This window comes from Cnephaeus nilssonii (assembly GCF_951640355.1).
Source record: "Cnephaeus nilssonii genome assembly, chromosome: 14".
Classification (NCBI taxonomy): domain Eukaryota; kingdom Metazoa; phylum Chordata; class Mammalia; order Chiroptera; family Vespertilionidae; genus Cnephaeus; species Cnephaeus nilssonii.
Window position 1 is genome coordinate 9929184 of NC_137085.1, and position 12705 is coordinate 9941888.

The 12705-nt window shown below is 54.5% G+C and overlaps 1 protein-coding gene across 2 annotated transcripts in view; it reads left to right on the forward strand.

Moving 5' to 3' along the window:
• Window positions 1–12705, forward strand: part of COL27A1 (collagen type XXVII alpha 1 chain) — a 124993-nt gene that overhangs the window by 14412 nt on the left and 97876 nt on the right. For both annotated transcript variants that reach the window (XM_079790348.1, XM_079790349.1), the window contains exons 4-5: window positions 3976–4029; window positions 8151–8204. In XM_079790348.1, the coding sequence (XP_079646474.1) occupies window positions 3976–4029; window positions 8151–8204 (108 nt within the window). The remainder of the gene's footprint in view (window positions 1–3975; window positions 4030–8150; window positions 8205–12705) is intronic.

Below are 12705 nucleotides of genomic sequence, written 5' to 3' on the forward strand. Positions count from 1 at the left end.
TTTCGGGAAGGGACTATTTGCAGAGCTATGGGCGGCATCAAAGGAACCTACAGAGGCTGGCTTCGCACCGGAATCCAACCTGAAGGTACAAGGGGAGGGGCAGATGTTACCAGAGCCCAGGAGAGTTAAAACATGACCAGGGTTCTTTGACAGGAGTTGGGCCCAAACTCCAGCACAGCAGGCAGGGAGCAGGGAAATACCCTGCCCACTCTCTCCTTCTGCAGTGGCCTCCTCTGGGCCAAACCCAGCCAGAGCAGAGAGCCAGGAAGCCTGCGGGTGCAGCCTGTAGGAGCAGCTTCCCAGGGCACAGAGTGGACCTTGGGAGCAAATGGAGAATAACCAGCACACACACAGGATTTTGGAAGATGAGTATTATGCCCCCATTTTACAGCTGGGCAAACTGAGGCCTGAAGGCATAAGGAGATAACTTGCTCAAGGCTACACAGAGAAGCCCTGTCCCAGTAGGCCCTTCCCTAGGACAGAGACGGGGCACCCCTGTGCGCCATTCTTGGGAATAATCATGAGCTCAGATAGAGGTAGGAAGGCCCTTTGAGATCCCCTGACTCCTTCCCCTCAGGCCATAGGCGCTGAGCAGAGGTCCGGAGACTGAGAGTTCATTGCTAAGGGTCTCTCGGCAGTTAGCAGCACACAGGATGGGACTCGGGTCTCCCAGACCCCGGGCCTGTGAAACCTCTCCTTGCTTGCCACCAGGGGCCATGCCAGCCAGAACTTACTTCTTCCTGCAAGGCTTGGCAGGCGGGCCCTTGCCGCTGGACACAAGGGTGGACTTGTTCCATTGGATGGGGTTCCCCTAGGTCTGGCTGTCGGAGACCAGGACCCTTGGGGAAAGCCCAGAGTGGGGGCTTGCTGGTTTCCATGGCTCTGTTTGCATGCGCCCTGAGCCCAGGCCTCGTCCACCTCCCGCCGATAGGCCAGCGGCCCCCGCTCCCCTCCCCCCCAGCTCGGGGCCCTCTCAGAGGCCCCGTTGTTTGCATCGTGGAGTGGAAAATCCCACCCCGGCCTTGTGAATCATCCCAGAGTCACCCGCTCAGGCTTCAGGCCCTGGAAAGAAATGGCAGCGTTTTTCCACTGCATGGAGAACAGGCAGGGTCTCGGATCAGGGGAGAGGGGCGCCCCCCCCCCTCACTCGCCCCACTAACAAAGTGATCGCTACGTGGGGGAGGGCCAGGCCTGTGGCTGTAGCTGGGCGCGGGGTGGCCCGGCCCAGGTGGGTAGAGCAGGGCTGGCCGGGCCTGCCGCTGGGGGCGGGGCTGCCATGTCAAGGAGTCAGGCTGTGGACTGACATCACCAGGCCGGCCGTGGGTCCCAGCTGGCACTCAGAGTCTGCTGTGCAGATGTTGTGAATGAGGTCAGGTCCCAGCTTGGATGCCCCCGTTTCTGGGGGCAGAATAAACGCCAAGAGGGAGTGTCCAGGCCCTCTGCAGCGGCGGCCCTCCAGGGTCATGAGGGAACTCCACCCACAGATTGTCCCGTCCCGGGGCCCTGCACAGGCCTTCACCCCTCGGGGCCTGGCCTTCTTCTCTGTGCGATGGGCATGGTCTCACGTTTCCCCTTCTGCTAGATACCCCAGGGGAGGAAATCACCACCCTGCAATTCAGGAAGTGCCGGCGCTGGGAAGCCTGCGGAATGTTCATTTGACACGTGCCCACGGGAGGGAGGGGGATTAGCCACGTTTGCACAGCTCGTCAGAACACCTGGCCAGGGTCTTCTGTGTGGAAGCTGCGGAGGGGAGGAGAATATGTCAAGTGGTTTGGGGTTGAATCCAGGTTCTGCCGGTGAGCTGTGCAGCCTTGGGCAAGTTGCTTTGCCTCTCTGAGCCTCTCTCTGGTCTCTCATCTCTTAAAGGGGCTTGGTGATGATAACAACACCTACAGCAATGCTTAGCCTTAGCCTCTGCATTTCCCTTTAATTCTGGGAAAGAATAGGGCCAAGAAGGGCTTTCTAGGAAGGGAAATCTTTTGCTCTTCCTGAAAAACAGATGTCGAGGAGGGTGGCTTAAAATTTCCCGCTGGGGCGGTTCCAGCAGCTTGCTTAGCAGAAACAACAGCTAACTTTTGGGGCATTCACTGTGTGCCAGGCACCAGGATTAGCACTTTTTATAGATTATCTGTCAGCTAGATGCTGTTATACCCTATTTTATGGTTAAAGCATGAAGCGTCGGAGACTGGAAGTTGCTTGCCCCCAGCCACACAGCTAGTAAGTGAGGATGCTCAGGGCGAACCCAGGGCCCCAGTCTTACACTGGGGAGCAGCAGGGAGTAGACTGGCCCTGGATCTCAAACCTACAGAACTGGACCTAGGACTGGAGACCGTCCCTTCAACCCCCAGGCTCTGCATGGGAGACTGTCGCCAACTTGGAGGCTCAGAGATGGCTGGAACTTGCCTGAGATCACACACGAGTCCCCCTCTCTCCACCCTGGGGGGACTCTTGTGTGACCTCCGGCAAGTTCTAGCTCTTGTCAGTGACCCTGGGGCCCTGGGGCCCACGTCTGCCTGTCTGGATCTCTCTTCTGATTTTCATTCACGGATGAGCAAGCACGTGGCGTTCACAGGCCGGAACTGTGAACTGAGGCTGCCCAGCGTGAGGTCTGGATTAATTACCAGCCAAACCGGACTGGGTTTTCAACACTGATTTTAACTCTGGGCAGGAAACCTGGAATCTCTGCTGTTGATGGTTATTTGAAACAAATGAATTCCCCAGGCCTCACACATCCTCGAAAGCCTGGCTTCCTCCGAAGGCTCCGTGTTCAGCTCTTCAGAGCAGGCACTTGGTTAATCCTCACTTACTCCTTCGGGGCAGATGGGACAGTAACCATTGAGAGCTTTGAAAAGGGGAGCGGCGGAGAGCAGACAGGCTGAGGGCTTGCACAAAGTCCCCAGTATCAAGCGGCAACACCAGGATTTGCACAAAGGCCAGCACGGGGTGTAGTAAGTCTGCTCGGCCGTCCCCCTTCCTGTGTGAAGGAAAGAGGGGTGAGGCCACACAGGTGCTCCCTGAGTTCCGTGTGGCAGGGTTAGGCCATTCTCTTAGAGGAAATGGGGAGCTATTAAATGTTGTTGAGCAGGGGAGTACCGTGGGAAGGTGAACCAGGCCGTGTGTGGAGGACTGGAGAGGGGAGAGGGAGAGGCAGGGAGAAGGCAGAAGGCAGAAGGGGCTGTGATGAAGGCTGGGCCAGGCTGTGGCCACTGAAATCGATGAGACATTTGAGTGACGATGGCTTACAATGATACTCTACTCACACATGTACTGTCTCGCATTTCATCCTCAAGAAAATACTGTGAGGAGGGTATTATTATCCCCATTTTATAGGCATAGGCTGGCTAAGGAACTTGCCCAAACCTAGCTGGTAAGTGGCAGTGCTGGGACTTGAACCCAGGCCTGTCTGATGTGCATGCCCTTTATGCTCCACTGCATCTCCGTGGTGTGAAGATGCTTGGTGTGACCATGGGCAAGTCCCTTCTCTGCTCTGCCTCTGCAGACACCTTGGCTGAGCTCAGAGGTCTGTTGCTGTATTATTTTATCAAACATTTGGCCGAGCCCTGAGCAGAGAGAGAAGACTGACTCCTATCCCATTAGTTCCTTTGAGGAGACTCTGGTCTGGTGGGAGAAAGAGGCTTCTAAGCAGACAATTCCTTGAATGATATAGTGGCCTTTAAAATAGAGGGAGAGAGGGAACCGTGGCCCAAATTGGAGGAGGGATCAGGGAAGGCTTCCTGGAGCAGGTGACACCCTAACTAAGTTAGCTGAATAATAAAAGCTGAGAGTGTGAAAGACTGGGAACTCACAGCTGTAAAGGCCCGGAAGCTCCAAAGAGCAGGAGTTCCTCAGGCAGGGCCCTCAGGGAACCACGCTCCTTAGCCGTGGGCAGAGTTCTAGGGCAGGTTTGTTGGGTGAATGCTTGCACCCATTCTCTCATCTTGCCACTTGGCACTGATGCTATTGCTTTCTCTCCAGGGTCCCCCTGGGCTGCCTGGGCTCCCTGGACCCCCCGGAGCACGGGGACCTCGGGTAAGTGATCACACACCATCCTGTGGAGCCCTGGTTGGCTCTCTGGCCGGCGTGCCCCTGGAGTCCAAGCTCTGCTGTGTGTCCTCAGGCGATTCCCCGCCCTCCCCTGGCACCCATGTTCCACTCTGTCCAGTGGAATGGACCTGGGGCTCTTAGGGGCACTATGTGGACAGACATGGCATGGGCCAGACATGGCATGGGACAGGGTCTCGGGTCTATTGTAGGTATGACTCTTGCAGCCTGGGGTGGAGAAGGGTTTCCCCTGAGCCGATGGGCTTTGGTGTTTGTCCAGGAAGAAAGCTGACTTGGGAGGACACGGCCCTGACGTCCATCTTCCTATATCTACAGGACCGTCCTGGGGGAGGGATGCTGACATGGGCCGCTAGATGGGCCAGGCCAGGGAGTAGGTGAGCTCCAGTGCTGAGAGGTTCAACCGGAGGCTGGAGGATGGCTAGGCAGGGCCGAGGTGGCTGATACGAGCTAGCCCGAGCCTCTGCATAAAAATAGCCCCTGTGTGCCTGGCACGTCACTTAATGCTGCCTCATTTGAGCCCTTTTTCCCCAGGACCCCCATGGGTCAGGAGGGTCACTCTCATTTTAGGAATGAAGAAACCAAGCATCTAATAAATGGCAGAGCTGGGACTGGAACCCAGGCTCTTAACCATAGGCTGGGCCCTCCCTCTTGGAGGGGAATCTGCCCCCTCCCCAAGAGGACTCAGACCCATGGCGCCTGGCATCGGTGCCCAGGCTGAATCAACCTTTCCCACGCTGGGTGCCTGGCGAAGCCCCGGCAGAGGTAGCTGCCTGGGGCATATTTTTAGCTCTGAGCCCAGCGGATGGTTCTGGTTATGCAATTACTCGAGCCCTAGTTTCCTCTAGACCTGGCCCTGTGCTCCCGGGCCCCGGGCTCTGGAATCTGCTGTCAGCAGCAGCGTTTCCTCCTGGGTTTGGAGTCTCCACGGAGCACAGGCCCAGAGCTGAGGACCACAGGGGTGTCATGGACACTGCTGGCCTTGACCTTGCAGCCTGGGCCCAGGATGAGGCCCTCTGACCTAGCATTCCAGGCCCAGGCAGTCTGCCCATGCCCCATACTCCTGAGCTATTGCTCGGGCTGTGCTCTCCGCCTGACACACCCTCTTCTGCACACTCCTCCTCCATCCATGGCTCAGACCGAATGCCAGCTCCTTTGCTGAGGACCACCCTCTGGCAGCTCCCGCAGCACTTTATCGGGCCCTCTGGATGGCACGGATCACTTTCCAAAACTCACATCGACCGCTGAACTCCCTTTACCGAGCTGCATATGCGTGATCTCATTGCATCTTCCCAGCCACCCTGAGAAATAGGTTCCCATATTACCCACATTTTAGAGCTAAGGAAACCGGGGCTCAGAAAGGTTCGGTGACTTTGGATAAAGTCAAACATAAAGTAAATCCAGAACCGGGGTTTAACCCGGATAGTCTGACTCCAGAGCCTGTGCTTTTAACCATCTAGGTGCTAATTTTCTATGTATTCGGCTGAGCCCCTCTGGGCCGGAGACAGCCTGCTGACCTCTTTTCCTTCCACGACGCCTCGCAGCGTGCCCTGCGTGCAGCAGGTGCTGGGAAAGGGTTGCTGATGAGTTCTCATCTGGGAGTCGAGAACATTTCCACGAAGAAGTTGTGTGACCTTAGCCAAGTCCTTTCCCTTCTCTGGGCCTTAGTTGTCCCATCTATAAAGCATGGGATCATAGTAAGGCATTCCTAAGGTTCCTCCCAGCTCTGAAATTCCACAAGTGAGTGAGTGACTCTCCTGACATCCTCTGTCTCTCGTATGCCCCAGCACCCTCCCCCAACACACCCCTCATCTTTCTGTTTCTAGACTACAAATTCCATAGATTATAAAATTCCAAAGATAAATAGAATGCTGGGATTAAACAATCCCAGCTCCTCACACAGATGGTGGCTCTGGGGATTAGGGGAGGGTGGGGCCTCATCTGAGGTCAGTGGCATGCCCCTTCCCACCTTCACATAGTCCCACAGCCCATCTGCCCATCCGCCCATCCAGGGAGGGACGTTGGGGAATCCCTGGGCCCTGCCCCCACCCGCCTTTCTGGGCTGCAGCATTTACAGAATCGGTCTGCTTGGCTCCCACTCAACTATGTGCTTCGTTTCTAGCAAGGCCGTGGCTGGAGAGGGGTGGGGAGGTGGGGGCAGGGAAGCAGGAAGCCCCCACCTTCACGAGCTGCAGAGGAGGGCAGCTGAGTGCTCCAACCCACCATCTTTGGAGCAGCTAAGGGCACAACTGGGGAGAAGTAGCCACCCTTGACCTCACATGGCTCACGGCCGGTTCTGGGGTGCTGGTCAGGGGCCCCTCCTACAACATTCCCCCCACCCAACCGTTGCCCAGTTCAGGCTGAGCTCGGAGGTTAGACCTCAGGAGCCTGGGCTGGGATGAGCATCTGAGATCTTCCAGATTCCTTAGAGACCGCCGGGTCCCAGTCATTGATAGAAGAGACGGGAGCCTGAGGCTGGGGGCGGGAGCCTGAGGCTGGGGGTGGGGAGGCTCAGAGTGGTTCGGGTCTCAGCACCTCCTAGTCCTAGCCTGTGCCAGCAGACAGTATTCGGTAGGATGTTGGGAGGGACTGATTGTTCTAGAGGGAGGCTCACCCGTGACACCGTGATAAGCCCCCCAGGCTTAGTGAGCTTCTAAACACCGTTCTTTCTAGATGTTTTCAGAGACGGGGAGCGTTCCAGTTCAGACATCGAGGAAGAGGGAGGTGCCTCGGTTGGAATGTGACGGGCTGCAGCTGGGAAGCTGGCCTCGGACAGGGAGGAAGGCAGCGAGTTCATACACAGCCAGCCAGATGGGTCAAGAGGGGGCAGGGACCGGGCAGTGTGTCTGGAGGCTGGTGTGGTGGGGGGCACGGTGGGGCCTCTTGAGGTGCCTCTCCCCACCCCCAACGTCCCAGAGTATGCCTCCCGGACGAAGACCCTCGGGAATTACCCGACTCCCGGGGCCCTGTTTTTATCACTGGGCTGCAAGGCTGTAGTCCAGGGCCCCTGCTGGAGAAAGTGGATGTAACTGGACCCAGCTGCTGTAGCGGATTTGGATATGGCCTGGGAAAATCCAGTGCCGTGAATAAGCCCTGGACTGGAGGCCAGCGGGCCTGGTTCCGGCCCTCGCTTGGCCACGACTCTACTGTGTGACATTGGCCAAGACTCTTGGACTCTCTGGGCCCAGGCTTCCCAGCTGTTCCGTGGACCCTGGAGGACGCCGTAAGCTCGGAGCCTGTAGGCATCCAAGGGGGGACGCTGACTATGTGGCCACGGGAGGGCTGTGCCTTTGGTCCGGAGAGGCCAAGGATGCTCTTCATTGAACCCTCAACTCCAAGGGCTCATACAACGGTCCAGCTGGAGGCTGAGGGTAGACGTGTCCTTTAGGCAGGACGAGTCCCCAAAGGCCCCCGGGAGGAGGTGGCGTTTGAGCCAGGTCTTGAGGGATGGGTTGGGTTTCGGCTGGAGGGGTTGGATGGCATAGGCATGCCAGATGATGGACACGGCATGGCAAAGGCGGCGAGGGGAGAGAGTTCCGGGCTCAGGGCAGGGAAGCAAACAGCTGAGTGTGCTTTGAGCCCGAGGAAGCCAGCTGGGAAGGGCTGAGGCAGCCAGCTGGAGAGAAAAAGGGGGTAAAATTCAGCTGTTCAGGGCTTGTCCTCTGAAGTCACATCTGAGGTTGAGATCTAGCTCTCGTCCCTGAGCAGCTGGGTGACCTGAGAAAGTTATAAACCTCTGAACACCAGCTTCCTCGTCTCCAAAATAGGAATAACGATAGCACCGATCTGGTGGGTTAGTGGGTGAAATGGGAGAGGGAATGCAAAGGGCTTAGCACAGGGCCAGGCATCCAGGCGGCCCGTCGCAATACTGCTCAGACTTGGGGAGGAGAGAAGACGAAGGGGCCCTTCTAAAATAGTCTCCCTGCCCAGCCTTTGCCCGGTTCAGGCCGAGCTCTGAGGTTAGACCCCAGGAGCAATGCCGCTCCGACCTGGTGAGGGAGAAGGCGCAGAGGCAGAAGGAACCTGCGGCCCTGCTGCAGGAAGTGGAATGGCCCCTCTTCCCCTCACCTCTGTGTCTCTTTCCCTTTCAGGGTCCTCCGGGGCCTCACGGAAACCCAGGCCTCCCCGGCCCTCCCGGAGCCAAGGTGAGTATTTGCTGTGGGATCTGGAGGTCGGGCCATGGAGTGGGTGCTGGAATGAGGGCCACATTGGAGTGTTTCCTGGGGGCTCCTGGTGGGAGGTCCTCAGGTCCGCCGGGCCCCAGGTGCTCCCTGAGCTCCAGGCCTCGTGCCAGGCTGGGGACACAGTGAGGCGTTAGGAGTTTAGCCTCTGGTTGGGAGGGACTTCGGAGGGGAGGACCCCTGGAACCTAGAGCCCTCAAAGGGCGTCGGAGGAAAGATCATTTGATGCTCAGGAGGGAGAGCTGGCCTGTCTGACCAGGGGACGCAGGTCCGCTTTGAGCTGGGGAGGGGTGTGGGAAGATCGTGTGTGAGGAAGATCACTGGATGACACGTGGAAGATGGACGGGGATGGGGACCAGAGCAGAGAGACCTGGGTGGTCCAGGGGGGAGAGGAGGCTAGCCTGGGTCAGCGTGGGGCTGTGGGAGGAGGGGGAGTGTGTGTATTCACAATGTGGTAATAGGGTAGGGAGGACTGGGTGTAGATGAGAGGTGAGAGGTCGCGGCTCCCCGGTGTCAGAGACGGGAGGAACCTGGGAACCAGGGAGGAGGACTAAGATGATGTTGTGTTTGGACCCTGTAGTCCAGCCAGGTGGAGACGATTCGTGGACAAACACTGTAAGACTCAGGAAAGTTCTGAGCTGGAGATAGGACCTTGGGAGACGGCTGGCACACAGATGCCACCTTCCCCAGGGAGCTGCTTGAAATGGCCCAGTTAACGTCTAGATGAGCCCACAGAGACCAGGGCGACTGGTGCTCTGAGGACTGTGGGGAATTCCAGCCTGGAGAGCCTGGGTCCGTTCCTGGGGCGTGGTGAGAGAGCAGGGTTGTCAGGGCGGTGGGTGGAGTGAGCAGCGAGGGCGCCAAGAGGAGTGCCAGGCCAGTGAAATTTAGGTCACAGGGAGAAGTGTGGAGGAATGGCCGGGGAAACGGGAGGAGGGGGAGGAAGAGGCAAGGCCAGGGAAGCCAAGAGCTCAGCGACCGGGCTGGAGGCGCTCGGGGCAGGCTGGGAAGGGCAGAGGGACTGCTGGTTAGGACGCCGCTCAGCCCAGACCGTCATCGAAGGGGCAGCCAGGTGAAGAACCTCTCTGGGCTTTGGTTGGCCCAGGCGCCAGGTCATTCCTTGTTAGCCCCACTGGCAAGGTTGAGTGGCTGAAGTAAGCCATTAACTGATTAACCCAGGTTGGGCAGTGAGTGACAGCTGGCAGCCTCCGGAGGCCAGTCCTGACTCCCAAAGCAGAACTCCTCTGGCTCCCAGCTGGTCGGGGAGTTGGGGACAACGGTCATACACAGGTAGACCTGGATCTATGAGCATACGGCACCAGAATGCCGGTGCAGGAGCCGCAGCCTCGGCCCCTGTAGGTCCATGACTCTATGGCCAGGGTGGGGCTGGGGTCCTTCCTTTGAAGGTGTGCATGGAAGTATCAGATGCCCGGTGCCTAGCAGCTGCCCAGAGGGGCTCTGGTTTTTAACAAGGCAAACACTGATGATCACATCTACCATATATTGGACCCTTACTGTGCCCTGGACACTATGCACACTCTTTATGTAGCTTATCTCAATTGATTCCCACAAAGATCTATGAGGTGGGTGGACATACTGTACCCATTTACGGATGGGGAGACTGAGGCTCCAGCAGATGAAGACACTGTCCCCTGGGAGGACCTGCTTCTCTGCTCCAGAGGGGACCTCCTTGGAGGACTTCTGCTTTGTAGCAGCCTCAGGTCTCCCAGGTCATGGGGTACACCAGGACGCGGAGATCCGCCGCTGTTTTGAATGGCCAGGTTTGCTCAGGAATACACCTGTCTGGTCTGGAAGGCGAGAGAGGTCTTCCCAGAGGATGGGAAGGTTGAACCAAGGTCTGAAGTGCTGCAGGTAACTAGGCAAAGGGGCAGGAGAAGGCTGCCGAGGGCATCAGGCCTATAGGTGGTGGTAAGACTTTTGGACTTGAGTCAAAAAGAGCAGCAGGAAGCCATGCAAAGGTTTGCAGCAGAGGTGACACGATCAGATGAGGTTTGCAAAGGCTACTCAGGCAGCTTGAGAAGCAGGGCCTGGCTGATGGTTTATAAAAATTATTTATGTTTCAATATTAAGGTTATTAAGAGTTCATCTACCTTATAAATATTTTCTAATTTACAGTTTGCCTGCTAAGAGTATTCATGATGATTTTCACAAATTGAAGTGTTACCTAATATGTATATACTAATAGCCCCTTGCAGAAAGATTCCTGCAATAGGGCTTCCTGCTGCGCTCTCCCCTGCCCCGCCTGCTTGCCTCCCTTCTCCGCCGGCCCCGCCTGCTTGCTTCTCAGCAGCTTCGCTCCCTTCTGCAGCGCTTGGCTTCTTCCTACGCTGTCTTGATACGCAAATTAACCGCCATCTTGGTTGGGTTAATTTGCATGCTCGTCCTGATTGGCTGGTGGGCGTGGCTTAGGCATAGCAAAGGTGCAGTTAATTTGCGTATTACTCTTTTTATTAGGTAGGATTTTTACTAACAATAATCGCTAACACTGATTAGGAACTTAAAACGTTGGTTTGGAGAGGGCTCCACCCATATGTGAAATGTGTGGTTATTTACTTTTATACTTACACATTTCTTTCCCATCTTAAGATCAGATAGGTATTCACTTATATTTCTAGTCATTTCATAATATCATTTGTACTAAAAAAGTTTAAACCATCTGGAATTAATTTTCAATAAGGGGACAATATGAGGTAGGACTCTAACTTTATTTTCCCTCCAATAGTTAACCATTTATTAAATAAACTTTCCTCCACTGATTACTGTATGATAGATCAGAGTGTCTATTTCAGTCCATTGAAGTATGTTTCATTGCTATTTATATTTTTTATGTTAGTAAAGTGCCATTTTATATTATGACATTTACTATCTTTATACTGTGTGTCTTCCCGCCCCTGTTCTTTTAAAATATTTCTGGCTATTTATTCTGTCAGATGTACTTTAGTATGCTCATCTTAATAATTTCCTTATAAAACCCTCTTGGGGTTTTATTGGAATTGTATTAAATGTGCATATTAATTTATGAAGAATCAACATCTTTAAAATATTAAGTCTTCCCATTTAGTTGAGTTTTTTAAATGTCTCTTAGTAACTTTTATTGTTTTTATTGCATAAGCCCTGCATAATTCTTATTAAGTTTATAGTTGGAAATTTTATATTTTGTTGTTGTTATGAATGGAGTATTTTCCTCATTATATTTTCTAGCTTGGCTCTCAGCTGTTGAAGAGAACTGTTCAGTTTTGTATTTTTTGCACTGTTTATTTTATAAACATGTTCTTTACTGAATTATCTTATTAATTCTAACAGTATTTCAGTTAGTTCGCCTAGGTTTTTCTAGACAGGCACTCATCTTTTTTTTTGCAAAGAAGGAAATATTTTTGTCTCCTTTTCCTCAAAGGTTAGTAGTCTCATTTGCTTTTCCTGCTTTATTGCATTGGTCATAACTTCTAAACACACACAATAGTGGTAGTGATAGCAGCAAGTCCAGTGAATCTTCAGAGGAGGTTCCAGGCCTGGGGCTAGATCAGATCTCTTCACCTCCCACCCTACCCACAGGACAGGAGCTCAGCATAGTTCCCATTCCTACTATGTTTGGAGCATTTACAGTATGCCTTCCCATCCATCTTCTAGTTGTTCAAGGCATTGTTAAGGAGCCCAGGCAGTTCCCTACACAGAGAAGCAAAGGAGTTTGTCCAAGGTCACACAGGCTCTTGGGCTGGAGAGCTGGGTTTGATGACCAGGTTCTTGTCCTCACCAGGGTGTCAAACAATGAATTAAAGTTTACATAATCCTTATATCTCTTCCTGGGGAATTTGCAGGCGTGTGGCTGGGAAGATGTATAGCCTTTCCCATTGTGGAAGTCACACCTTCCCCTGACCAAGGTGCCTGGAGCATCTCTTGAGCTTTAACTTCAATGGCCCCCTCCTTGTCTTCCTCCAGCCTTAGCTTAGCTGTAACTCCTGTTAGGGATTTACCCCTCAGCTCTCAGCTTCCTCCTGGACTCCACTTGTTATCTGCAGAGCATTGAAATGTTAAGAGCGTGAGCTCTGAAGCCAGGCCGCCTGCGTCTGAGTCCCACTTACTAATTGTGTGACCTTAGACAAGTTACTTACCTTCTCTGTGCCTTAGTTTCCTCCTGTGTGAAATCGGGAGCGGGGTAGTTGCCACCGCGTAGATTTATGTGTGGAGAGCTTAGGCGTGTATTCGGTAGACGCTAGGCTTATTATTACCATTACCCGGGTCTCTGGCTTCTCCCTCAAGAGCGTCCCATGGGCGATCCCTGTGTCTCGTCCCCCACGGTGGTGTTCCCCGCAGTCATGGCCGGACTTGGCTCACAGTAGATGGTCCGTAAGGATCGGTACCTGTGGATGTTGTCCTCAGGGCTGGATTACATCCCCAGCACTGTGCTGCTGCGGACAACCCACAGAGAACCCATAAATAACTAAAA